This window comes from Dermacentor albipictus, chromosome 1 (assembly GCF_038994185.2).
Source record: "Dermacentor albipictus isolate Rhodes 1998 colony chromosome 1, USDA_Dalb.pri_finalv2, whole genome shotgun sequence".
In the NCBI taxonomy this organism is placed as follows: Eukaryota; Metazoa; Arthropoda; class Arachnida; order Ixodida; family Ixodidae; genus Dermacentor; species Dermacentor albipictus.
The window spans coordinates 379,989,055-380,015,346 of record NC_091821.1 but is presented as its reverse complement, the minus strand read 5'-3'; the positions used below and the strand labels follow the sequence as shown (position 1 = coordinate 380,015,346).

At 46.1% G+C, this 26,292-nt stretch overlaps 1 protein-coding gene across 1 annotated transcript in view; it reads right to left on the bottom strand.

Moving 5' to 3' along the window:
• The window catches only part of LOC135900277 (formimidoyltransferase-cyclodeaminase-like), a 35,637-nt gene that overhangs the window by 3,510 nt on the left and 5,835 nt on the right, over positions 1-26,292 (bottom strand). Inside the window, exons 5-12 of the mRNA XM_065429721.2 lie at positions 25,048-25,227; positions 24,324-24,443; positions 23,447-23,596; positions 21,743-21,931; positions 10,941-11,102; positions 8,791-8,834; positions 4,130-4,268; positions 1,006-1,101 (exon numbers count right to left, since the gene is read on the bottom strand). Of these exons, the coding sequence (XP_065285793.2) occupies positions 1,006-1,101; positions 4,130-4,268; positions 8,791-8,834; positions 10,941-11,102; positions 21,743-21,931; positions 23,447-23,596; positions 24,324-24,443; positions 25,048-25,227 (1,080 nt within the window). The remainder of the gene's footprint in view (positions 1-1,005; positions 1,102-4,129; positions 4,269-8,790; positions 8,835-10,940; positions 11,103-21,742; positions 21,932-23,446; positions 23,597-24,323; positions 24,444-25,047; positions 25,228-26,292) is intronic.

The window sequence follows — 26,292 nt, the reverse complement described above, 5'->3', positions numbered from 1 at the left end:
AATTTGCCAGTTTAGAGTTTGGTTGATAGGTTGATTCGTCAACGAGAAAATTAAGGTCAAAGCGTCATTTTTAACATTTTGCACTGAAACCCCAGCACCAGTGCGTCAATGTGACATCAGAAATTTCAAAGCATGTTCTCGTATTTAGGTCACTGCGGCTCAGTCAAACATCCTGAAAGTTGCTAAGTTCAGCCTTTAGCTAATTTTAATACAATGTAGCCCATCTTTACCGATAAAACATTATCCGTCAAAATCTGTGATGTCACGGTGAGCATTTGTGGGAAATTCAAGGCAGTAGTATCACCTGCCTTTCGCTTTTGGATTGTTACTGGCTTATCGAGCCTCCCCTCACGGTATGAACGGCCTTTTTTTGATACTGCAGAAGGCTAATTTACTTATGCAGCTCAAATAATTCTTCTCTTTAAGGTCTTCCCAGAAACACATAGTCCACAAGCACACAATTACTAAGGCCATGTGTCTAACGCAGTTTTATGTAAAAAAAACTAAAGATTGTCTCTGAACATTTAAAGAAGACGACAAGTAACACTCCTTTCCTGTACACAAAAAGCAAAGTATAAGAAACACATAACGTAGAAAGGTGAGTAAATGAGGTACTTGAGATGCCATTGTTATTTTAGCATAAATTAGGACAAGGGACAAGACTGTTGAATGCAGTAGCTGAAATGGCAAAACTGACACCTACCAACTGTACGTGCGTCAGCATGCCGTACATATTCCTATCACTGAGGGAACTACAGATGTTGCGAATTGTACTGCATATTGATGCATAAAATGTGTGATGAGCTATAATCTGGTTGTTGCCTTTTGCCCCTTTGATTTTCTTGTACATGAAGCATGATCTACATCAGTTGTGATTTGTTCCCTTGTCTGTGTTTATTGTTTCAGAATAAATGTGACAGGCTGCAGCACTTCTGTACGCTGTTCTTGTCCTTTGTCCTAATCCACAATAAAAGAACATAAAAGGCACATATACAAACAAGGTACCTCATCTCTGTAAGCCTCATCCTGTAGTCCTTGGCAGTTCAGGATGACATTATAGTAGGCTCCAAACACGCCAGTTTCAAGGCAGCGTGCACCAACCTGAAATTGAGCACGGCAAAGTTTACTGTGGTTTTTTGGGTCTCAATGCTTGTTGTTTGTGTTTTTTGTTTTTCCTGGATTCAGTGAGTACGTGCGTGCGGGTGTGTGTGTGTGTATGTGTGAGCGTGAATGTGTGTGTGTGCGCTCGTGCATGCGTGGAAAGATTGACTGCAGCTTTTTTGGTGACTGCCCGTCAATGGATGAATTACTGCTGTTTTCACAGATATGCTTCACATCATTGGAATGAGTTGTGACTGAGTTGTTTGCTTTTACAAGGGGTAACTGAGGAAGTTGAAGCTATTTAACAGATAGCATTGCTCGGAAAATGCCATCAGGAAGCACATACAATCATAATATACAGAAATCATGCAATTTAACTGAACACACTTATAACTGTGGTGATGAGCACTGCACAAGTAATGATGAGCTTGTTTGACAATATGTCATAAAATATGCTCAAAATGCCAATAAAACAGTTGAAACAGACAATAACACACTCTCACTTAGCCTTGAACGCAGCAAATGTTCAAGTTATCTTATTGTTCATTCCAATAAAAACCAAACGACTTGTGTAATAAAGAAGAATGCACATCCTAACGCACTATACACAGGCATATACTGCTTCAATGTAATGAAAGTTCATCATAGCATATTTCCTTGGCAAAGCTGCTGTGAGTTTTGCTTTCATGTACCATAGTGCCATTACGTACTGACCGCTTTGGCAAAAATGAAATGTTTGATAACTAAATTTCACGTTGACCGAAAATGGGCAACTTAATGTGAAACCAAGTCACCAGTCCTGAGTGCTTCTTATACACATTTCCACTATTTACGTTCAGGAGTGAGAGCACAGTTTTTGTTGCAAGCAGGCTCAAGAGGCAGGTGCTGTGGCCTTCTGGTGTTCCAAGCAGATGCACACACATGCTTGCAACAGTCTAGCATAGATTTTGATTACACCCAGGGAGCTCTTATTGAAGAGGTCTATAAGTGAAAGTAATAAAATGTTTAATTAGGCTGTGCCTTCTTAATATATCAACTTCTGCTTGACGTCAGTTTACAGCTTGGTGAACAATCGATTTCTATCATTCTGCCTAACACAAGCTCGAACATGTATGCCTGTCACGACTTGTCACCCGTCCGCTGTCGCTGCAAAGTCGTCAACGGGGTATACAAGCCGGTTGGTCATTCTATACTCAAACGAACACAGCAAAGGAGTCAGAGTCAAGAGAAAGAGAGAAAAAAAAATTTATCGACTGACAACAATACACAACTTAAAAGAAACACAAAAACACAAGAACACTAACACACATGCACTGAATATAGATCAATGATGAAGACAAAAGAAATACAATGAGCAATTAACAGTGGATATAAAAATTAACACTACACAACAATACACTTAACGGTGGTCCACTAAACAGAGTTCAAAACAAAACAAATGATGGCACACGCATGGCTGGGCAGCAGCAGAAAGTCCATAAAGCGTGGAGCCAATGGCAGAGCTTTCCCGAAGAACGCAGGCGAGCCAATCTCATTGCGGTTGATGCGATTGCTGTGCTGGGTTTCCCGGGAGCTTAGATCTGGCGACGTCCCTCGAGCAGGTTGAGCTAACTTGAGGGGAGCTACCGTGAGCTTCGTTGCAGACGTTGGTTTGTCGTCTCTTACGTCAGCTCGGTCTAAAACCTCCATTTAAATGACTTCTACTTTCCCTAGTTCTCTGTGTCGGGAAACGGCAGATATTGGTGACGATTTGAGCAAGTTCACCCAATTGAATCATGGCTTCTCCCAAGGCATTGGCTGTGCCCCTTTTAATTAGGGGCGAGGGAACGGATGATTCCCCCGTGCTGTTAGAGGTGGCGCACTTGCATTGCACCACACAGACACACACGCGCACCTTTGAGTCTGTGGCGGGCAAACCCTCTGATGCACATACACTGTCAGCCATTCGTGGACAGGGGATTGCACAGAGACACCACATATTTTGGAGTATTCGCACCCCTGCTGTTTTATCAAGCTTCTCAATGCATGTGTGAGGCAGAGAATAGGCAGGGATTCCTATAAAAATCTGTCGGGGTGTCACAGTCATGCCAACAACAAAAAAATAACCTCTAACCCTGCCTTCTACTTTCTTTGGCCTCTTGCCCGAGTGGCCGGCAATACCCGTCTTGCTCGCCAGTTCTTATTCCCACAACCTTTTGGCGCTCGTTGAACGGTGCTTTGCCTACTCAAATAATGCTGCATCGTGACGGTGCCATTTTGCTGTACTACACACTTGCAGGTGCTTACCGCATTTTCTATACTGTCTCTTAGCTATGGAAAGCATGCACACCCAATGGGTGGTAATGCTCATGCTTATATTAAGTGAAATTTTACTAAATGTACAGTTACTGTGATGGCGTTCTAGTCTACTTTTCTGCCTTTTCTACATGATCATAATTTTTCTCCTGCTTGCTGTAATTACGAGATGATCAGCCTATGAAGCTGCATGCTGAGGCCTGTAGCAATTGTATTTATACAGGCTGCGTGTGCTGAGATATTCCCTATGCAATGTACCTCTTCACAATGTACACCACACACATGTCTTGCCTAGAAGCCTACAAATTGTTTGAAGTCAGCAGCAGGCTTTTATGACCTTACTACACTACTTGGCTATGGCATAGAGCAGGAATGGCTGGAGAGATATGTGCCCCAAAAGACCTTGTCATATTATTTAAGAGCCACAGCAATACACCAGTACTTTAGGCCTTCAATGCCAACTGTAACAAAATTTCGCTTTGGCTAAGTTGGTTACAAATGAGTAGTAGCAGATATTGTTGAAGCGATCTTGCCAAAATCACAGGGCTGTTAATCACCTTCTTTTTTCTTTTTTTTTTCGTTCGCAGCCTTTAAGTGGGACCTAGGCAGATGATGCGAAATCACACTGTGCGCTACTGAAAACTGTTTCCTCCACTCTCTAGGCTGTGTGTTATGGTGGTGTTGTTGGTATGCGAATTTTCGGTGCCCATTGTCCATAGGGAAAGTCTCTTACCTGCAAATCTGCTCTTGCCCCGATGTTGATGATGGAGGCCAGCTCCCTGGCGGTGTCCCACAGCTTGCTGACAGACCGAGCCACCCCCAGTGGGACAGCAATGGCCTTTTTTAAGCCAGCCTGCATTGCAGCTTCACGGCTGCACATGACACAAGTCGTGGTGTGACCCAATTAGTCGCCACATCAGCCAAGAGACTAAGCAATTCGCCAACGGGATGCACTTTGTTGTAAAGAGAAATTGTTAGGTAATCAGAAAAGAGACAGAGGTCTCATTCTAATGTGTCAGGCTGCTGGGAAAATGGAGGGGCTAAGAAAATGGTTAACAAGTGGACTGCATGCGACTAAGAAACAATAAAATAAAAATAGGAGGGCTAGAAATTGAACTTATGAAAGTACTCTGAACTGCTTTGACTATTGTGGGGTGAATGTGGCTGAAGTAAAGCAGATCACTTCATGATTGACATTATGCCGCATATTGCTGGGCTGCCTCACTCCCCATATGTTACCTGAATTTAAGAGGTAAAGTGTCAAGGAACCAAAGGAAAATATGAGGCAGTCATGTTGTTTTAAGTGAAGGGGGAAATAGTACCCTTTTAAATGTTTTCTTGGATAAAAAAACCTTAAGAGTGGATGCGGGGCTAAAATAGCGATTTTTGCCAGAAAAGCACATTTCTCAATTTTGTTTATTTTGGATTTCTAGATGTACAAAAAAGCTCATCACCAAGTTTGGCTGCAATCTGCACCATAGAAAAGAAGCAAATGAATTCTCTTCTCATTAAGGTGGGACACGCTCGCCAGCGAGGGCCACAGAGCGGGCAAGAAACCAAATGCAAAGTGAATGCCCGATTTAGAAAGTTTGCTTTTCGCACATTTTAATTTTTTTTTAAAGGTTGAATAATTATTTTTGGCCTTAAAATAAAGTAGCATGTTCTTAAATCTTTTAGCTTATTTTTCTCAGTTCGCACTTTTGGGCCGAACAAAACGTTTAGGAAAACTATCATTTCCGAACTGCTCTGCCGAAACCTGCTTTACAAAGTAGTTTCTGGGCTGAAATTTTGTCAGGAACAAGCTGAGGTACATTCTATATTTCTAAATTTTTATTAACAAAAAGATATTATTGCATATATGACATATAGTGACAGCAACAAAAATTGAACTTAGCCTCAAAGTAATGACATCGTCACAGAAATTTAATGAAAAGCACATAACTGGCCTTATCCTGTACTATAACCCACCCTAGAAGATATCTAACAAAAACAATCAGTGTGTCTTTATTATTTTTGTAATCATAGTTTTCCTAAGGTGGACATGCCTAATTGGTCTGTATAACAGCTATAACTTCTTTTATATTTCATCTGTATTAATGTAATTTAGAATATTTACTTAAGACAAGGAGATACATAAACCTATAAATCTTTATAAACATCCATGCAATGGCTCCAAAGTTAAATTGCAGCCTCGCATCCCCTTGTAAAGAAACAAGAAAAACATGACTTCCTCAGTTGCGACTAAACCCGAAGATTTGGAATGTATTCCACGTAACTTTGTACAGACAGAAAGAGTTCACTACGAATTTCAGTACGCCACTACTGTGACAGATGTCATCACTGTCATTCTTAGTGTGCTAAATGGTAGCTATGATTGAGAAAGCCTGCTTTCTTGTGTGATGAGTCTGCTACTGCGTTCCTTTTGTTGCAAATTTGCACGCTTATGGGAAAAATGAAATCAGGTACGAATAATCTGACAGAATGCAGGCACCAAGAATTTCTACAAAAGCTACGGGTGATAACTTGTGCCAAAAGTGTCACTTGTTACTTTAATCGATGTTGCCTCGTATCTAAGCGTATTGACATGGCAGCGAGATGTACCGGCATCATATGTAGTGCCAGCAATAACGGTGCACATTGTACATTACGCTTAGTAAAGTTAAGCTCCGAATGTATTGCGGTAGTCATCCCATACAAATTTTGGGGTATTCGTGGGCAGGTTCAAATCCTGATATTTTTTCAAGGAGGGGTCCGACTTTTATATGGTGACAAATGTTGTTGTTGATGATGATGACTGCATGGATGCTTAATATCTATAAAAGTAATGATGACGATGATGCCGACGATGACGACGACAACAACAACAACAATAATAATAATAATAATTATTATTATTATATTCCAGTAAACATGAACGACACATTTTTCTAAATGAGAAGCACTGGTATTCAAGCATGCTGCTTTACATCTTTGGTGGCCCCGATGCAAGTCATTTCCTAAGGAATACAAAGACAGCAATAATGCAGCTCTATGTCAGTTTTGGTGGGATGTAACAGGAACAAAGATAATTTAAAGTTAAAGTATGCAGGTTGACTGTGTGCGCTACGATAGTGAAGGGTCAACATCAAACAGGATTTAAAAATTCGACAGCATGCTACACTCCTGCAACACATGAACACAAAAGCCTTCTGCACACTTGGTAATGCACCATCTCAAATTGTCGTGTTGTTGCTTTAGCAGTTTTTTTTATGTTTGAATGCTTTATTTAGACAATACATTGTCTGGGATGTAGGGGCTAAAGGCAGATGCAACTACCTGACAAAGGCCCCCCTACCCGTACATTGCTCAGGGGGTGGAACGTAATGAAAATATAGTTCAATATTGTAGAAACAAGAAAAGGAACAAAATGTATGTGGCAAGCAATCAAGTATACAAAAAGTAGGATTGTTATACTTTATACATAATATATCATCAGTAATGCGCGAGAACAAGGAAATACTTAAGCAAACAAACAAACAAAGAATAAAAAACAAACAAACAAACAAAGCCTTTTTGGCTCGTTTTCGATGCTTAGCTGCGGCTCATATCGCAGGGTCAGACTCACGCCAACGGTGTTTCTTTTTGGCTTTATGTTGCCTCCTCTCAGCAAGGGATTGAAATGTATGTTGTTCTGTGTGTAGTATGGGTGATTTCAATGAATGTATGCACTGTTTGCTTCATTTCGCTGGGTGCTTGCAGCCTCAACCATACAGGGATAGGAGCAATTGCATTTTTTGCTTGCTTACGGGGATGTGAGACATTGAAAAGGTCACGTGTTCTTTTTTCTTTTTTTTACCACACAACTAGACGTTGTGTTTCTGTAAGTTGTACGCAAGATTCCAATGAATGTATGCACTGTTCACTTCCTTTTGATGGGTGCTTGTAGCCTCTGCATTACAAGAGGAATGAGCCGTTGCATTTTGTTGCTTGCTTAGTGGGGTATGAGCCATTGCTGATGAAGCTAGTTATTGTACCACTGGACCAGATTATGTGTTTTTTTCAAGGTCATCGGGGTTACGAGCCACTTAAGGCTGTCGCTTTAAAATAAATAAAGTACACGAGGAACAACCGGCGACGCTAAGTGTGCATGGTAGGTATACCATGCACGTGGTCACATGCATTCTACTGGCAACGAACAGGCAGCAACCAGTGCTCCAGCGAGGGACACCTCATACGAAGCAGCGAGGTACGTTGTGTCTGCCCTGCCTCAGCTCCTTCCCCCGTCATTTACATGCGACTTGTGTGTTCGTGGGGAGAGCAGAGTCTGACATTCGTGCCAGCCTTCTTTACGGCGAGTTCTTTACGTGCTACACGGTTCTCTTCAATAATCATTAAACCTTTCTCGTCTCTCCAGAGCAAAAGAACAGTAAAAGCTGGGAACAAGTATTTTATGAGTTTATCAAGAGCCATATTCTGGTGCTGCACACAAATTTTAAAGGATGGGAGGGGTCAGAATCCCCTCTGGATCCGTGCATGTTTGTAGGTGTGAAAAAGTAATCTAGCCGCTAAGTGTTCACTGGTTAAATGTCCTACTGTGGAACATGAAAGATCCAATGTGGTCCACGGTCATTGGAGCATGCAGCACTAGCTCACTGGTATGCTCCCATGTGCTATCTATGGCACAAAAGGCTGCCCAAACTGATACTTCCGTTATTCAACTAGCTCAGAATTAGAATGTAAGGGCCCTGTTAGGTGCACAAAAAGGCAAGCAACCAGAGTGAGTGGTTGCTTTGAACATCCAAAAGCTTCATCTTTGCTATGAGGAACACTGCAGTGCAAAGCTGCATATTAATTCTGACTCCAGAGCTTCTCGTTCCAGAAGTGCGCTCAAGTCTAAGTACACCAGCATTCTTACATATAACTTCCATCAAAATCCAGCCATGGTTGCAGCCATGTTTATAGCCATAGAATGTAGGCATCGATTTTGTCAGACTGTAGCCAAGTAAAGAAAAGAAACCAAAGCCAACAGACTCTAATGTGACACAAGAAGGAAGCAAACAGTGAGATCTATTTACAGTTTATTTACAAGACAAAGGCTAAGTAACCATGTCCCTAATGTCCTCTTCAGTGCCAAGCTCATGCTCTTCCTCCTTAATGTTGTGCACAGAGTTTTAACAATATGTTCCATGCTCTAAAACTCAAGGCACTTATTAGCACAGAAACATCAGAATTTCTATTCTTCTTTCTTGATCCTTAAACATAAACAAGAGTTTATTTTTTTACCTTACAGGACCTCCATTTATCCAAATATGGCATTTGCTGGTGACACCAGTTAAGGTGACCCGCTTGGCCTACAGCAGTGAATATGCATCCGTGATTTGAATTGACATGTAAACTTAATGCAGTGGTACTCACACTTCTTCCTCTTCGGAGGTGTTCTTGGGCAACTTGTGAGCAGCCTGCACAGTAGCACGACGAAGCATCAGGCGGCAGAAACTAGCTATGACGATAACATACAACTACTAACCATATATAATGTCTGTATTTTCTTTTTTTGTATATTTCTGTCATTTTTTACCTTCTGCCAGGTGCTGCCACTCAAGCCCTTTGAGGTTTTGGTAGGCCTGATCATTAATGTATTCAAACTGACATCAATATCTGTCAGTCTGTTGACACAGTCAAACCAAATGCAGTAAGCCTTTATGTCACCAGTCAAACTTACCTGCATCAATAATGAGAAAATTGTAATGTGGCTTCAAATCAGTCCTAGGCTCTTGCAAGAATTTTTAAACTCATTCAAATGTCTGTAGGCGCAATGTGATCAAGAATTGCACACGCTGTATCCTTTTAAGTTATGGCACAATAACTTTTGAATCCGTGTTTACTTGATTTCTATACTATTGTGGAATCTCGTTGATACGATTTTCATGGGGGCCAGAAAATAAGACGTATCATCCAAATAATGTACTATCCAAAACAGTCTCCATGAAGTCTGAAAATAGGCATATGCAGTGGTAAACTCAATAACAAAGAGACTTTTATTCACCAATGATGAAACAGCATGTCACTTTGCACTGAAATTCCTTCTTTTAAACGTCCACAAAAAAGGGTTTTTTGGAAGTTAAAAAAGGAAGTCGCCGTTTCCTCACTCAATGACTCCACATGTACTGCCAGTACATGTGGAGGCATTGCCACATCAGCATTTAGCCCTGGTGGCACACTGCATGCATTTTTTCTTCAGTGTGGCTGGGGCTTAGCACGTTCTTCTTTGGTTGTTGGAATGTTATTTAAGCTAGTACACTGAAATATAAAGCTACGAGTTTTAGGGAAAACTCGATAACGATAATCGTATAAAAATGCATTGCTCCTATGGAATATTGGCAGGGAAAAGGGGAAAAAGAACACTTATCCCGAAAAACACATTCTGCAGAATCGTATCAATGATGTTCCACTGTATCTGCTTCTACGCAGTTTTCTTGTTTCTATCGCAGGTGGCATTGTGCTTTGTGCACACTCCTGCAATAGCTATAAAGAAGCTTAGCTAAAGTTTGCAGTTATGAAGTCTGATGTTACAAGTAATTAATCAATTATTTATATTAATAAATGTGACGCTGAATATGCTGCTCCAGTCGGGTCACTACAAGTAAAGGCACTCTAGGCTTTGTCGGTCATTGGGAGGGAGACAGTCTTCCTGTCAATCATAGTTGGTAATGCACTTGTAAGAAGCATGCGCCATCCTCGCCTATCGTATGTGGCCTCTGGCCCATCAACCGCCACAGCGCATTCCTTATGACATTAGAAACAAGCAATATAAGTGCTCTATATTTCATGCATTATATTTCAATCAGTGTGGCAGTTTGTTCAGCAACAAAATGTAACATGCATTCGAAATGTACTAACAAGGACAATTGGGCTTCACCAATTACAAAACATATAAAGCCTGTTTCACATGGTGTAATTTCGCACTTGCGAATTCCCAGGCACAGAAAATATGCCATCAGTCTATTTGTGCGTGTCATTTTTGCGGCATTGCGGGAACATTTGCGGCATAGGCGGGGAACTAGCAATAACAGTGTGGCTCGTCGACACGTCATGGTGGCTCACATGCTTATATATTGTTTTGGTTGAGTAACAAGTTCAAACGCAAAAAATGTTTTATGATAACAGTTTATAGTTTCTTTTACTTTGTTTTTACTGAAGCAGACTGACGGCAAAAATAATTCAGTCTTTCACTAGGTGCTCACAAATTTGGAAACCACAGCTGCCATGATCAGGGCTTGTAGGACAACATTGTGTGAAGTTCAAATTTGTGGAAATTGCAGCTACAAAAAAACACAGAGCGAGGTCACTGTGTGTGAGACAGGCTCAACTCTGTAAGTTTCCAGCACAATGACCACCAAGACTAGTAATAATGTGAACCATGCAACACTGCTTGCCACCGCTCATCATGAGTACAATAAACCATGCATGGCAAGCATCCATAACGATAACTAGGCATCATAAACACTGAAGTGAATTCATGGTGGTGCAGCCAAATGGAGTACGCAAGGATTAAATGAGCTCACCATGTAGTCGTTGAATGCCCCTGTGTCAGCATCTACCATGGGCAGCAGTTCATCCATAGTGTGATGCATTATGGGAATGAGTCGACGCATCTGCTCGTCGTAGCGCTCCCACTGCCGCTTGCCATAAGTCATCTTGCCCACCATGGCTCCCAGAGCAGCACCCTGTCATACATAACAACACACGTGGTCAGTATGGTTTATAAAGTGAGATCTGTTGTAGACATCATGTGACTTCATAGTTCCCGTGCCACCGCAGCACACAAAACTAAATCTAAGCCCCAGTTGTGCAGCAGGGCTCTTATCGTCTTTCCAGCACACAGAGCGAAATCAAATCTGATCATACTGTGGGGTTTAACATCCCAAAGAAACATGTGGGCTATGAGGGATGCCGTGATGGGCGACTCCATGTTATTTTCAATCAGTTAGGTTTCTTTAACATGTGCCTAGATCTAAATATGAGAGTTGTTGTATTCCTACCCCTGTTGGAATGTGGCTACCATGGCTGCGAATCAAGCTCGTGACCTCTTGCTCAGCAGCAGAACTCCACAGCTACTAAGCCACCAGGCCAAGTCACGGCTAGCCTTCATGCTCCACAGCTTCAAACAGATGTGCCACAGAAGCTCCAAAATGTAACATCACTTGGCAGCCCACCTGGTCAGGTGTGTATACAGCTGTGTGACAGTTTGTTCAAATGATGCAATTATCTTGTGGTCAAAAGAGACCTTATGACATATGTTTGTTCAAACAAAAATAAAAAGAACAGTTGCAAGGTTAAACCTGTAGAGACGTACGCCTGCACTAGGAAGGAATGAGCAGCCATAAGGATGGAATGTGCAGCCTTTCAAAACCTTGCAAAGTCCTGCCACTGATTTCTCTGCTGTATGTGTTAAAGGGACACCAAAGGCAAATACTAAGTTGACATGGACTGTTTAAACACCATTCTAGAAACCTCGCAACGCTTGTTTCATGCCAAGAAAAGGCTAAAGTTGCATATGAAGGGTCTGAACACCTTTTTTGAAATTCAAATCACCCACCACCCAACTGGTGGAGTGGTGAAGTTGCATACGCCATCGCCACCCTTTGCTGCCGTCGGTGAGTAAAACAGCACGCGACAGATGGCGGTACAGAGCCAAGACAGAGCGGTGGATTCGCAGCTGCAACTGCTTCTAGGACAGGTGGTGTAGATTGTTTGGACATCCCGCCACATCACATAGAAGCTGAATTCTCTGCTACTTGCAGTTTGTGTGAGTTTCACGAGCCAGCAAAACCAGCACAGCACTACGCGATAATGAATGACTGAAACGCGAAAGTTTGGATGGCATGGAGTCGAGCGAAAACGAAACCTTTCGACTGCCCACGTCGCTGTCAAGGATAATTTCAATGAGTTCTCTTTTCTAAAAATAAAATAGAACTTGACAAGTTGCATTTTATTTTGTCTTATAATACCATGCAAGGATGTTTTTTTGCAACGAGTGGTTCAGTACTAAAGACAGAATTTAACTGAGGAGTGCTTTCGTCATCGGGCAAGGATTTGAATGTCCCGGGGGAGTCTCTAATCATGTCCTGCATTTACCTCAATTTCTTGATTATATTGATAATATTGACGCCTTAGAGACTCTTGAACACTAATCTATCACTATAGCTTGACTTAATATTTGCCTTTAGTGTCCCTTTAAGAAGTCCCATTATCCCCCACAGAGTGGCACCCTTTCGATTTCATATGTGAATTCTAAAGGCTATGCTTTTGCTGGCTGAATTAGGTGGAAGCAATTTAAGGAGTCGGAAACACGTCACAGACCTCGGGTTTTGGACATCGCCTATCCCTCATGTCACTGCTCCTCAACTTGCAACCTTAGGAAGATCCAACATTCTGTTTCTACGTCACTCACATGTTTTGAAGAATAATGTAGTCATTTAATTGCAAGAACACAAATATAAAGCAGCAGACTCAAGTGAAAAATAAAGTTCATTAGTTAGTGGAAGAATGAACTGTCCATCTATATTCACAAAGCTGCAACCCTGTAAACACAGAAGCACGTACAACAGCAGAGTCTGTGCACATACCCACACCCACACACTACAATACACAAGAGCCTGCCTGTTGTTCTTTGTCAACTACTCCACTGAAGCTCTCGTTAAGTGTGACTAGTAGCAACTCAATATCGATTAACTAGATTTAACGCATCAGTGCAATGCATGCCCCACAATACCAATGGTGCATCTGTAGTTAATGGGTTGATCCTCGTTTAATAATGGCCTACACCATGCATTTATTGCAGGTTACCTAAAGACTATTTCTTCAGTTTAGATATTAGTGCCATACTGTTTACGGTAAACAAGTTTATGGCATCTCAGTTCATATTCTTTAAAATTGAAAATTGGTGGTGGTGGTGGTGATAAACTTTATTGAAAGGGGGAAGGGTAAAGAGGGACGTGGCTGAGCGTTAGGGCTCAAGTAAGGCCCTGGGCCTGCTTGGCCTTTTCCGCCCAGTCCACCAGTTCCAATTGTCGGTCGACGTCCCCGGAACTGAGCCAGGCTGTCCAGTCAGTCTCGCTGCTGACGGGGGGATGAGAGAACGGGAGCAAGGTGCATTCCCACATTATGTGTGTGAGTGTTCCTGTTTCTGAACAGAGCCTACATTTGTCGCTTTCCCTGCCCCCTGTGATTTTGTTAATGTATTTTGGGTGTGGGTATGTATTTGTCTGAAGTCGCCGAAACGCGACCGCTTGCGTTTTGTCGAGTTGCTTGGCCGGTGGTGGGAGCGCGCGACGCCTCAAGCGATACCGATGGGCTATTTCATAATAAGTCTCGCAGGGTTCCTCGTGTGTCTCCTCCTCATTCACGCCGTCCGCATCCGCGGACGAGGCTCGGCGCGCGAGATCTCGAGCCAAACTGTGAGCCGACGCGTTGCCGGGCACAGCCGCGTGAGCGGGGGTCCACACGAGGGTTTTCAAGCCGCTTAGGGGGCGTCGTGTGAGGACATGGTACGCCTGTTTGCAAATTCTACCACGGACGAAATTGCCGATGGCCTGCTTGCTGTCGCTGATGACGGTATTTGCGTCCGCATGCATGGCCATGGCAATCGCGGTTTCCTCCGCTTCCACCACTCGGCCAGCCGTGATTGTTGTATGTTCTAGCAGTCCTCCGTTGTGATCAGCTACCACCGCAGTCATGAGGTCGCCGCGAGGGTGTCTGGCTGCGTCTGTGTAGACCACTCCATCTTGCGAGCCATAGCGTCGCCAAATGGCTTCACTACGGGCCTGCCGACGGCCCTGATGGAACTCGGGGTCCATGTTGCGGGGTAGAGGTGGGGCATAAATATGCCCCCTCACCTTTCGCGGAATCGTAACGTACTCTGTAATTTCGGGGATAGCCTCGAGACTGAGCTTCCGGAGGACTGTGCGGCCAGCCGGGGTTAGCGAGAGACGACGGACTTGGGCTGTGTGGTGAGCGTCCAAGAGCTCCTCGATCGTGTTATGCATGCCTAAAGCCTCTAGCCTTGCGGTGGCCGCGTGGTCCGGAAGGCCCAAGGCTGCCTTTGTGCTTCGTCGGATCATGGTGTTTAATTTGGCTAAATCTGTGACTGCGAGTTTGACATATGGTGTCGAGTACATGGTTCTGCTGGTTATGTATGCCTGCACAAGTCGAAGCAGATCGCCCTCGCCCATGCCGTGGTGCCGATTAGCCACCCGGCGAATGAGCTGTAGTGTGTAGTTGGTCGCCCTCTGGAGTTTCTTTAACATGAGCCCGCAGCGCAGCGTGTTCTGAAAGTCTAGCCCCAATATTTTGATACTGGGGCGCTCCGGGATGGTAAGTTCTCCGACTTTAAGCTCAAGGAAGCGCCTTCTCCGTGGTAATCCCCTGGGACAGCTACTCCTGCTGGGCTTGATCAGGAGGTATTCGGATTTTTCCGGTGAGCACGTCAGGCCCCTTGACTCCGCATAAGCTTGTACGACGTCGATGCCGCGTTGCATGATCTCTTGAAGAGCTTGTGGATCATCCGCCGCTGCCCATAACATCACGTCGTCAGCGTAAAGGCTGTGGTGAAGCCCAGGGATAGAGCACAGCAGTTCCGGGAGCCCGCGCATCGCCGCGTTAAAGAGAAAAGGGGAGATGACTGATCCCTGCGGCGTGCCTCGACTCCCCAGCTCTATAAATTCAGTTTCATGTTCGCCGACTTTGATCCGGCACTTCCGGTCGGTGAGAAAGTCTCGGACGTATTGGTATGCACGGTTTCCGACACCCAGTTGGGTCAGGCCCTCGAGCACCGCTGCGTGGGAGACATTGTCGAAGGCCTTCTTCAGGTCGAGGCCCAGGAGGCACCGGAATCGGCGAGCGTCCGCCGGACTTTCGGGTTGCATCACCTGCCTTTTTACCTGAAGGAGCACATCTTGGGAGGACAGGTGTGGCCTGAAACCAAACATAGAGTGGGGTAACTCGTCCCCATCTTCTACGTGTTCATTGAGACGGTCTAGGACCACGTGCTCCATCAGTTTGCCGACGCATGATGTCAGTGAAATCGGCCTGAGGTTGTCCGCATTGAGTGGTTTGCCTGGTTTTGGTATAAAGACGATCGTTGACGTCTTCCACTCTTCCGGGATGGCGCCCGTCTTCCAGCATTCGTTCATGAACTCTGTGAGCTGCTCCATTGCGGCCTCGTCCAGGTTGCGTAGCATCTTGTTGGTAACGCGGTCCGAACCCGGCGCCGAGTTCGTCCGCAGCTTGTAGGCGGCTGCCGACACCTCAGCGAACGTAATGTCTTCGTCTATGTGCGCGTTCGGCCGGCCCTGGTAGGCCGCAGGTAACGGTGTCTTGAGTTGCGGGCCGATGTACTTGTCTCGCATCTCTGCCAGGAACGTCCCCGGGTCCTGAGCATGCCTGTGGATTAACTTGGCCATGTTTCTTCTGCCTTCGACCCTGGTGGTGTCCGGATCCAGGAGGTGGCGTAGGAGGTGCCACGTCCGGGCTGAGCTGAGGCGTCCCCTCATGCGATCACATATTTGGTACCATTGCTGCCGGGTGACCTCGGTCGCGTGATCGGAGATCTCTGCGTCGAGTCGAGTGATTCTTTCTTTTAGGGCTTGGTTATCTTTCCCCTGCTTTTGCCAACGCCGAAGCATGCTCGATCTTGCCTGCCACATGTGGAGCAGCCTGCTGTCGACGTTGGTGGTTTCCGGGGCGTCCTCCGGGTCAAGATGTTCCGTATGCTCTTCCACGTCGGCCAGCAGTTGGCTCGTCCAGGATGAGATATTGGCGATGGACCCCTCATTGGCTCGCATTCTTCTGGACTCGCGGAATTTGTCCCAGTTAGTAACCGAGAAGCGATGCTGCCGCCGACGCTTGCCGTGTGCATAGATTTCCGTGTGAAGGATGCAGTGGTCGCTTCCCAGAGTTTCGCCGGTGTTCGTCCATGCGTAGTCTTGCGAGTGGACGACGAACGTCAGGTCAGGGTTAGTGTCTACCTGACCTCGGCTGCCGATTCTGGTGCGGGTGGTAGTATCATTGATTAGCGTGAGGCCCAGCTCTTGCGCGGCTTCTGCTAGATGTCTACCCTTGCGGGTGTCGCCCAGGTATCCCCACAGAGTATGACCGGCGTTGAAGTCCCCAACGATGAGCAGGGGGCAGTCGCGGCTGACTTTGAGGGCCGAGCGAAAAATCGCATCGAGCTTCGGGTCTGCATGCGGGGCGACGTATACGTTGAGGATGAATAGGCTGGGATCTGACGTGCGCGTTGGGATGATCTCCACGAAAACGTGGGGGATGCCCGAGGGGGGAGAAGTTTCGATGTCGTGGATCGCCGTCACCTGTTCTCGGCGAACGAGCGTAGTGACTTTCTTGGAGTTGTTACGGCAATGGAAAGCCCTGTAAGAGGAGAGGCCGGCTTCCATGTTGACTTCTTGTAGCGCTATGATATCAGGTTTGTATGATTCTTGCTGTGCCGTGTTATTAACATGCTGGTGAAGGTTAGCCTTCTTCTTTTTGAATCCGCGGCAGTTCCACTGCCAAACGTGATAGGTGCTATTGGTTGTTACAGCCATGTTGATTGTTGGGGAGTGTGTGGACGGCCAGGTCCAGGCGGGATGGGCGGAGGACCGCCGCTGCGCTGACGGGTGCCACCTGAGGAACGACCGCGGGGTGAGGGAGAGTCTGCTCCGGCTGGACGGGCGCTAATTTTGGGATGTATTGTGCGATTTGTGCGACCTGTGCGGCTAGCGTGTTGTGGTTCTGTTCGAGTGCCGTCATGCGGTTCTCTAACTGCTGGAAGCGTTCAAAAATCGCAGGAAGGATGGCGTCCATGGCCCAAATTGATGGCTCCAAATGTACACCTTGGCTATGAGGGATGCTGTTGTGAAGGTTGACAACCGTATTGACTCATGCAAGGCCTACGGCCATGTAAGGCCCGCACCTCCCATTTTGGAGCTAAAACATTTTGAAAATAAAAGTAATTTCGCTAAAAGGTACCTGCACCAGCGCATGCCTGACAGCAGAGAATCTTGATTAACATTTTTACAGTGGGTCACTACAGCGTGTAGTGCTTACATATTTTGTGCAGCAGCTGTCATGAGCAATTAAGCATGCTGTGATGGAAGGCAGTCATAAATCTGATTTGTGTAATACAAGAACCCTATCAAGACTTCAGTAAAAGCTTCAGTAAAAAGACTTCCGAGTTCCTCTGTCGTGTTTCACCTTGCACCACTTAAAGGGCCCCTCGCCAGGTCTAGCCATATTGAGCTGACAAGCGGTGTGGGGTCTGATATGGGATATCTCACACCGTACTATTGGGACAAAGGAACGACAACACAGTAGTGCAAACGATCACAAGGGCATTTATTGCACCTTTCATACATCAATGCCTGCTAGCCGAGTTGCTATCCACAAAACATGCCGATGGGCGCGCGACAAATCTAGAAGTCCGACTCACCACGTCCTCGCGAGCGAATATGTTCGCCCCATGCTGGATCCCAACGCCTGGTCGTTCGCGTGTATGGTCACGCGAATCGTGGCGCGTTCGAAGGCGGCCACGCCAGGCGGTCTCGCAGAAGCATGGGTGGCGGCACGCGGGAGACGTCCCCGCTGTGCGTCGACCCGCCGGGAAAGAGCCGCGCTGCACGTGCGGCACGCCCGTCCCCGCTCGTTGCCTCCAACCCAAGAGAGAGCGCCTTGTCTTTCCCGAACGCAAGTAACCGCGCAGCGGCGCGGCGCTCGCGCCATCTCTCGCACCACGCTTGTACCACTCCAACGCCGCGGCCCACGCGGCGACGCCGCACGGAGACGGGGCTATGCGGGAAAACAAGCTATCAGGGGAGGCGCGAGGGTCGCGCATCCCCACATCCCCCCAACCTTAAATCACTTCTTATTCCGGCGAAACATGTCACACGGTCTAACATCAACGCGCGCTTCGCGACAAGGTAGTACATGTAACAGTGGCCGCGCCGAAGAAATGTCCACACGCTGTCCATAGCATGCGAGCCGACATTGTCCTTGGGTGCACCGCTGGCGTCCGCCGGTCACAGCAGCGGCTTTGCAGCCTCGACGGCACGATCCCAGGCCAGGACTCCGGAGACGACGACGCAGTAGTCGGTACGAGCAAGCGTCGCTCGCGCCGACGCGCCCTGCTGGGAAGAGCCGCCGTAGCTGTCGGTGACCGCCGGCTCTTTTGTCCGCCGCCGAGGGTTGTGAGCTGGATACAGGAGGCCGCCGAAGTCGCTGCGCCGAACTGGCCACAGCATCACCATCGCCCGGGGTGGCTCAATCGTAGTCCGGGCAGCAGCGCAGACGATGTGCAGGTGACGGCAAACCAGGGGTGACTCCAATCACACTGCGTAAACTCAACACACTCGGCAAACACTACAGTAGTGCAAGGGAGAGGAATTATGCATGCGCATCGCCCACGTGGTACGATGTTCAACTCGGCTAGCAAAAGATCGGGCAGCTACTCAGATGCTAAGTTCACGTGAACGAAGCTCGCTTTCTTGAGTCGAACGAGTAATTCCAATTCGTGCGAGGTTAAATAGAATGAGGGAAGCAACTTGCAACACCTCAACGCCACGGTCCACCGGGTTGTGTCCCTCCACGTGCGACAGGCAGCTTCGTGAAGCCTTAGGCCTAAAGCGTCGCTACTCTGACAACAACCGGCATCCAACAAACAACACCCAAGATGGGCGCAAAACCGGCAGCCGCGAGGAGACGTCAGCTCTGTGAGGTGGTCCTACTCCGCTCGGTGCACACAGCATCCGAGTTGACGGCGCCCACCGTCCCAGACGGTGTCGGAGCGCCCGGTGCCAGGCCGCAATACCAGTCAGCCCGTAGTGGCACCCGTGGCCCGCGGCCACCCGGCTCCCAGAGCCGCGACTTCATCCGAGTCAAAGAGATAGAAGAAGCTATTTACATAGGAAATTCGGACCACCCACGAGGCTTCCGTACTCACTCGCTTCAGGCTTGCCACTGCTCCGCGGGCGCTCAGCCTCGCTCTCCCAGGATGCAGACCACGTGGCTCTCGTACCGACGAATGCCATTAAAAAAAACACTTGCAAAAAGGCTTAGCACGTTGACATGTTCAAACACACTACAGCCACCGTCACCTCGCTCAAGAAAGCACGCCGCCGACGCTAGCGATCAAAATTCACGCTAGGCCTACGCTTCGGTTCAAACAAAGGTCTCGAACGAAGCAAAACTGTTAAAACTATCGTCCGATGCCCCAAGAGTTCCACGTTGGGCAGCCAGATGTGGGGTCTGATATGGGATATCTCACACCGTACTATTGGGACAAAGGAACGACAACACAGTAGTGCAAACGATCACAAGGGCATTTATTGCACCTTTCATACATCAATGCCTGCTAGCCGAGTTGCTATCCACAAAACATGCCGATGGGCGCGCGACAAATCTAGAAGTCCGACTCACCACGTCCTCGCGAGCGAATATGTTCGCCCCATGCTGGATCCCAACGCCTGGTCGTTCGCGTGTATGGTCACGCGAATCGTGGCGCGTTCGAAGGCGGCCACGCCAGGCGGTCTCGCAGAAGCATGGGTGGCGGCACGCGGGAGACGTCCCCGCTGTGCGTCGACCCGCCGGGAAAGAGCCGCGCTGCACGTGCGGCACGCCCGTCCCCGCTCGTTGCCTCCAACCCAAGAGAGAGCGCCTTGTCTTTCCCGAACGCAAGTAACCGCGCAGCGGCGCGGCGCTCGCGCCATCTCTCGCACCACGCTTGTACCACTCCAACGCCGCGGCCCACGCGGCGACGCCGCACGGAGACGGGGCTATGCGGGAAAACAAGCTATCAGGGGAGGCGCGAGGGTCGCGCATCCCCACAGCGGATAGCATACATTGCGTGATAATGATCGTGCTTGCAAAGTATTACATTGCTAGGTGCCGCAGGAAGACCTGAAATTTCAATCCGAACACCATTTTCCCTTCTCCTTGCAGCTGCCGCGCTCCAAGCCAGAGGATGACATACACGTGCTAGTGCTCCTATGTACACATGTTTGCACTGTGACATCGCTCGTGGTGACATGTGACTTCAAGAATTATTCAAGGCAACATCTGTTATTTGCGTAATATGTTGCATGAATAGATGAAGTAAAGCTTAGAGAAATAATAAAATATGCAAACAGAATGCCTGTGTGTTTTTTTTTGTTTTACTCCACACCGAAGCAAGAGAGGTGTGCTTCGCTTGTTCCCACGGACGTGCAGTCACGCGCACAGATACCGAAACTATGCCATTTTCTACCGTGTTCCAGCATGTGATCACGCTCTGCGACCCGCTTGTGTCTGCCTCAGTATTCGTGTAGCACTGACTTATATGACTAGCCAGGCGTCCTCGTGCATAATGCGCAAAATTGTGCGCTGCACGAAACGAGACAATCACAACAGCTCGTGTGTGACACCGTCAGTGGAAGTGTGTTGCGCCGCAAAAAAGCGAGGAGGAAAAAAAATGAAGGTGGGGGCCGTGATGTATGTGTCATGCGATCCTTGAGGTCCGGTATGGGATAATGCAGGGAAGGAATTTCGCTTGCAGGGGGGCTAGACGGCGCGGGTGGAGAGAGTGCTTCACTTGGCACTGGAGCTGGCCTCCCAAAATCATGGGTTCGCGGCACTGTAATGTTTCTATCTCGGCTATTAATGAGCTGGTTTCAAAAACTTTTTGCAGCAGAACGCTTCCTAGAGGACACGTAACAACTTCCAGCGTATAACCAAAATTTGTTATGGAGCCTGGTGAGGGGCCTTTTAACATTCAGTAAAAAATTCAGGTCTTATATGAGTAAAATTCGATAATTCCAACCACCAGATAGATCTTGAGTGCACTCTGGGCCGCTATCTTGGACATGTTCGAAAAGCCGACGTTCGATTTCGCCTCACGCGATTGGATTAGATTGGCCTAGGCCGCGATATCGGCGCAGCCTGGACAATCGCGCGAGGCGAAATCGAATGTTGGCTTTTCAAACGTGTACAAGATAGCGGCTCTGTACTCTGTTACTAGTGGAATTCAGCCAGAGCAGTCAGAAAGCAAACCCATAACTTCATGGTCAGCAGCTGAAATGCTACATCTACAGCTACATCTACATGCTACATCTACATCTAATTTGTCTGACAATTATGAGATATTTAAAGGCACAAAATATGGGGATTTCAGAGGAACACAGAAAGGACAACACAATGTCGTAGCATTTTTCATTACTTTATCTCAAGAGCTGCCCTCTGTACTGAAACAACCTTCTCAAGCTGTTAAATATACGGCACAGATCAAGCTTTCTCTGGCAGGTGGCAGCTAATGCAGGCGAATAGGTCACAGAGTACATACGAGAGAGGCTACAGCAGCAGCAACAGAACCGCCACCCGGTGTTGGTGTCCTGGCTGCGACTACGTGGATGAACTGGCACAAGGTTTTCTGTGCCAATGGCCCCAGCCTGTCATCAGGCAGCATGTATTCAATGATGCGCTCCGACGGATTGAATGGGCCAAGTGAATTGAGCCCAAGCCGGTTGATGGCCTGCACAATGAACAGAATGTAGAGCTGGTGTTAAGAACCACAACCGTTTCACCACCAAAAGTGTGCAATAATTGTAGCTGCACACAAGAACAGTGTTAAAACTGTACTGCCAGCTCATCACTTGGGCCAGCAGTAGTGTTACTCAAGCCGCATGCACTGGATCGCCTAAAAGCCTAAACTTTCTTCTCCCATCTCCCTTTGCTTCTCACTCTACACTGCATGATATATACACAATGCCTTGAATAAACAGTGCAAGCTTTTTCTCTCTTATTCCGCTGCTCATTCTTCACTCTCCTATCTATCTCTCTTCTTGCCAGGAGTCCCAGCTGCTTATAAAAATAAACTATTAGTGGCATGCAGAAAATTGCTTTGCCTGATGTGTACGCTCAATAAAAGAAGATCCAATACTCATTATGAGGTTTTTGAGCTTATATTTCATTAGACACTGACACAAACCTAAGTGCCATCTGATTAATAGAATGGTCCATAGATCATTTGTAAATGATGAAAGGGGAAAATTGGCATCCACCCGACTGTAGCACAAAGCTACAAAGGTAACCCCTACTTGTTTCTCAGGAGGAGATGTTTGCAGTTGTAAAGAAATTTATCCTGGTCTGAGGATCGAATTCAGGATCGTGCCAGTTTTCCCTTTCCTGAATCTTCCTCCTCACTGTGGACTTCTACAAAACTGATTTGCAATATTCAAGGCCATCTTTATCAACAAATAATAGTTGCTCTTCTTTGTGGTCTAATTTTCTCCAGTATTTCTCCTTGTGGCTTACACTGTCCCACTACTGAGGCTTCGCCATAAAAAAAACTGTTAACTGTCCTATCTCATTACATTATTGCTGCTGTTGTGGCACTAAGCATTTACGTGTGACCAAGGAAAAAAATGCAGAGAAGCATGAAGCACAGCATGATTAGTCTGCTTCACCCTCCACACACGCTTCCAACTACTTTGGAATAACAAGTTCAGCACACGACAACTGCTGCAGTGCTCCAATATCTCACTGCAGCTACATTCCTGTTGTCGTAACAGTGTAGATTATAATTGTGCTTATTTGTACAATAGGGAGCACCAGTTGCTACAATGTAAGTTCATAAAGACTTGGTCACAAATACACTCGGATGGTCTGTGTTTTATGGTGTATGTTTTATGCTCTGTGCTGTACCTACTTCTCTATGTGCGTGCTGTTATAGCGTGCCATGTGCCATCCTTCATTTTTCTTATTATTTTTTTTTATTTAGACAGAGGATTGCACAGATTAAGAAAAAGTTATGAGCTCATCCTAATACATTTTCTCAAAATTAATCAGACATATCTAACCACAAGGATTATAAAGTCAAAGTTCACAAAATTTCTATGCTATAGAAGCAGTATAGCAGTTATATCAGAACAATCACAAGTGCTTGTGAAAACTAAGAGCACAAGCCAGGTATACTTTGCAGTGCATGTCAAGATGAATGCAAGCACGTATGTATTGCTCTCATTAGATTATAGAGACAGCTGCTCACCAGGTGGACCTTCTGGTCCTCTTCGAGAACAAAAAGGTTCTCCTTCTTCATGTAGAATTCGGCTGCTGCCAATATGGCCTTTAGAGGAACGACGCCCACTATTTGCGAGCCTGTGACTGCTAGCTTTAATGACTTTGCGATTCTTGCGATCTGAAAAAGAGTGCAAAGAAATCATGACACAACAAGACAAGTCATATTGTAGGATAACAGTGCTCACAGACATAGGCTTGCCACAAACCTGCCTCGCACCACCTAGTCTTCATAAGATTAAGGTGACCTTCAAAAAAGAACAGGTAACTTTGAACAGCTGCTGCACAATGTGCGTGCACAGGTTCAATATTTTCATTGTGAGTGAACGCCAGGACAATACATGTCTCAAAAACAATACAAAGATGGGAGTTGAGGACAGCAAAATTTTTCATCCTAAAGTTCCATCTTATAGCAGGCACTGAACGTAAAGACATCACGGTCATGTTTGACTTCAAGCTAGCTATACCTAGCCCATTGTCTGTATGTTTTTGAGAAGACCAGGCAGCACTTAAAGGCTCATGCAATTAAGCACAACAAATTGTGAGTGAAAGAGCCTAATTCCTCCAGCCATGATTCTAGAAAGCACTGCTGTTTGGGAGATTTGCTGGTTTTGCAGCTAGCCAGTATGAAGCAAACAGCATCCAGAGGAGGCATTGTTGTAGGGAAAGTATCCCTGCCATGAGGGTTATGGTACACCAATAAATAACCCTGTACATGCCTAAGCACAGAGAATTTATGATGACGCTAGCACACTTGCAAATTAGAGTCCACAAATTAAAGCTTGCAGTGTGTCACGACACGTTCATCTTATGTTACAACCGCTGGAAGATGCAACAGTGGCTCTTACCTCCTCATACACAACATGAACTGGTGTTATGTCATGGTCCAGGACATTCACTGACACTTGTGCAATGTTGTTCTCTTCGAGCCACCAGCCTACAGCTTGTGTACTTTTGAGAAGACCAGGCTGCAAGGAAAAGTGGTATGTTTGGTCACATGAGTCTGGAAGCGATGAACAAATTTTGAAAAGAAAGAAAACTAAGTTTTGGGAGCTGTGCCATTACTAGGAAGTCCTTACAACGCTTTCATGCAATGGTGCCAAGTTAACATGCTTGCCGAGATGCCAAATGTCTCCTTACCATTTCTCTGTTTCAAAACTGGCCCTAACCACGGTGCACTGACAGCATAGTTACAGTATTCCTATATCAACAACTCATATGACAGCGCTTCTTGCAGATCCCACGCACTGTGGGTTTTCAAGAGTGCTGTATCCACAGCATCACGGAGGCCTAAAGTTGCCATTTCTTGAGCCAATCAATCGTCAGCGCACCCTCCCCTCCCAGTGTGACACCACCACTTGCACCAAAACCTCTCCCTCTCCTCATCGCCCACTCTCTCCTCTCCACAGCATCTGAACCCATTGAACAGCACAAATAAATATTCATGCTAAATTTAACGTCTTCAGTAATGCTGTCCGACCACCATCCACACCATCAAAATCCAATCCAACTCCAAAAACAAACCTATGCTTTTAAAATTGTGTATAGATTACTAGCTATCAGTTTTCTTACCTGTCCCTTGCCCCTTCCTTCCTCTCGTATGTCGAGTGCAATGCGATGTGCCTGCTCTTTGGTAGAGAGGATGTTGATGTTGTATGCAATGAGAAACTTGCGAGCCCCTGACATGGTGGCTCCCCACTGCGGCACAAACTCTGCCGGTCCATAGTCGGGTCTCCATTCAGGCTTTAGGATCTGTGTAAGCATAGAACTCAACAGTTGCTGCATGCCACATACAAAAGTTGCCTTATTTTCATTAAGAAAGAACTCTGAAACGACTCATGTTTTCAAAACAAAGCAGTGATGAGATGTGAGAACAGATCTTTCCTGGAAAACACTAAGCAATATCTTCTAGTAGAAGGACATTGTCAAGTTGGCAGGACTGTATTTAGCATTAAAAAATCTACATCTGTGATACTGAGGTGCACCAGGACATTGGTACACAAATATTTTTGTTTTATGCCTGCATGAGAATGTGGTAACTGGAAAAAGAACTGAACCCTCATTCTATGGAACAGCAGTCTATAGCCCCTAAGCCAAATTAATGGGTGGTTGTCAAGTCATTTAAAGTTTAAGAGCACTTATTTTAGGTTATTTTGGCATTCAAATAAGTATTTGCTCCTTATGGCTTCAATAACATGTTGCACACAGTAAAAGAGTAAAATGACCTTGCCTACTTGTTTCAAAGAGTGCTGCGAGTGTGTGTGAACCAAGAGCAATTACAAAATGCACTAGATGTGCCGAGATAGCTGCATTTCAAATAATGTTGCTACTAAATTCTGCAGCTGACGCTCCTGCATGTTTTGTTATGAAACAGCTGCTAAGGGCTTTAGTGTCTCAGCTATGATGCTGAACATGCAAACTGTGACTGTCTACATATGTGACATGGGTGATCATGGTTGGCATGCTCAGAGCTTGATTCTGATGAAACACATTACACTTTTCTTAATTTGAGTTTTTGGCTTTGCTGAGTGAAGTCATCTGCAATAGTAACAGCAATCTCTAATGCTTACTTTTTCAAAGGCCCTTCAAAATCCACAAAATATGTTTCACTAACTTAACCTAGCCAATGCCAAAGGCAAAAACGTAGATCACAAATGTCTGATGCACTGACGGAAAGTCACAAAAGACCATATTTTGTAATGACACATATTATTTGTCATTTTTTTTCACCTTTCTTCATTGACTTGGGTGCCACTGCAGTGCATAGTTATCAGCCGGATTGGCCTCATGGCGTAATGAATATTGATCCGAATGATT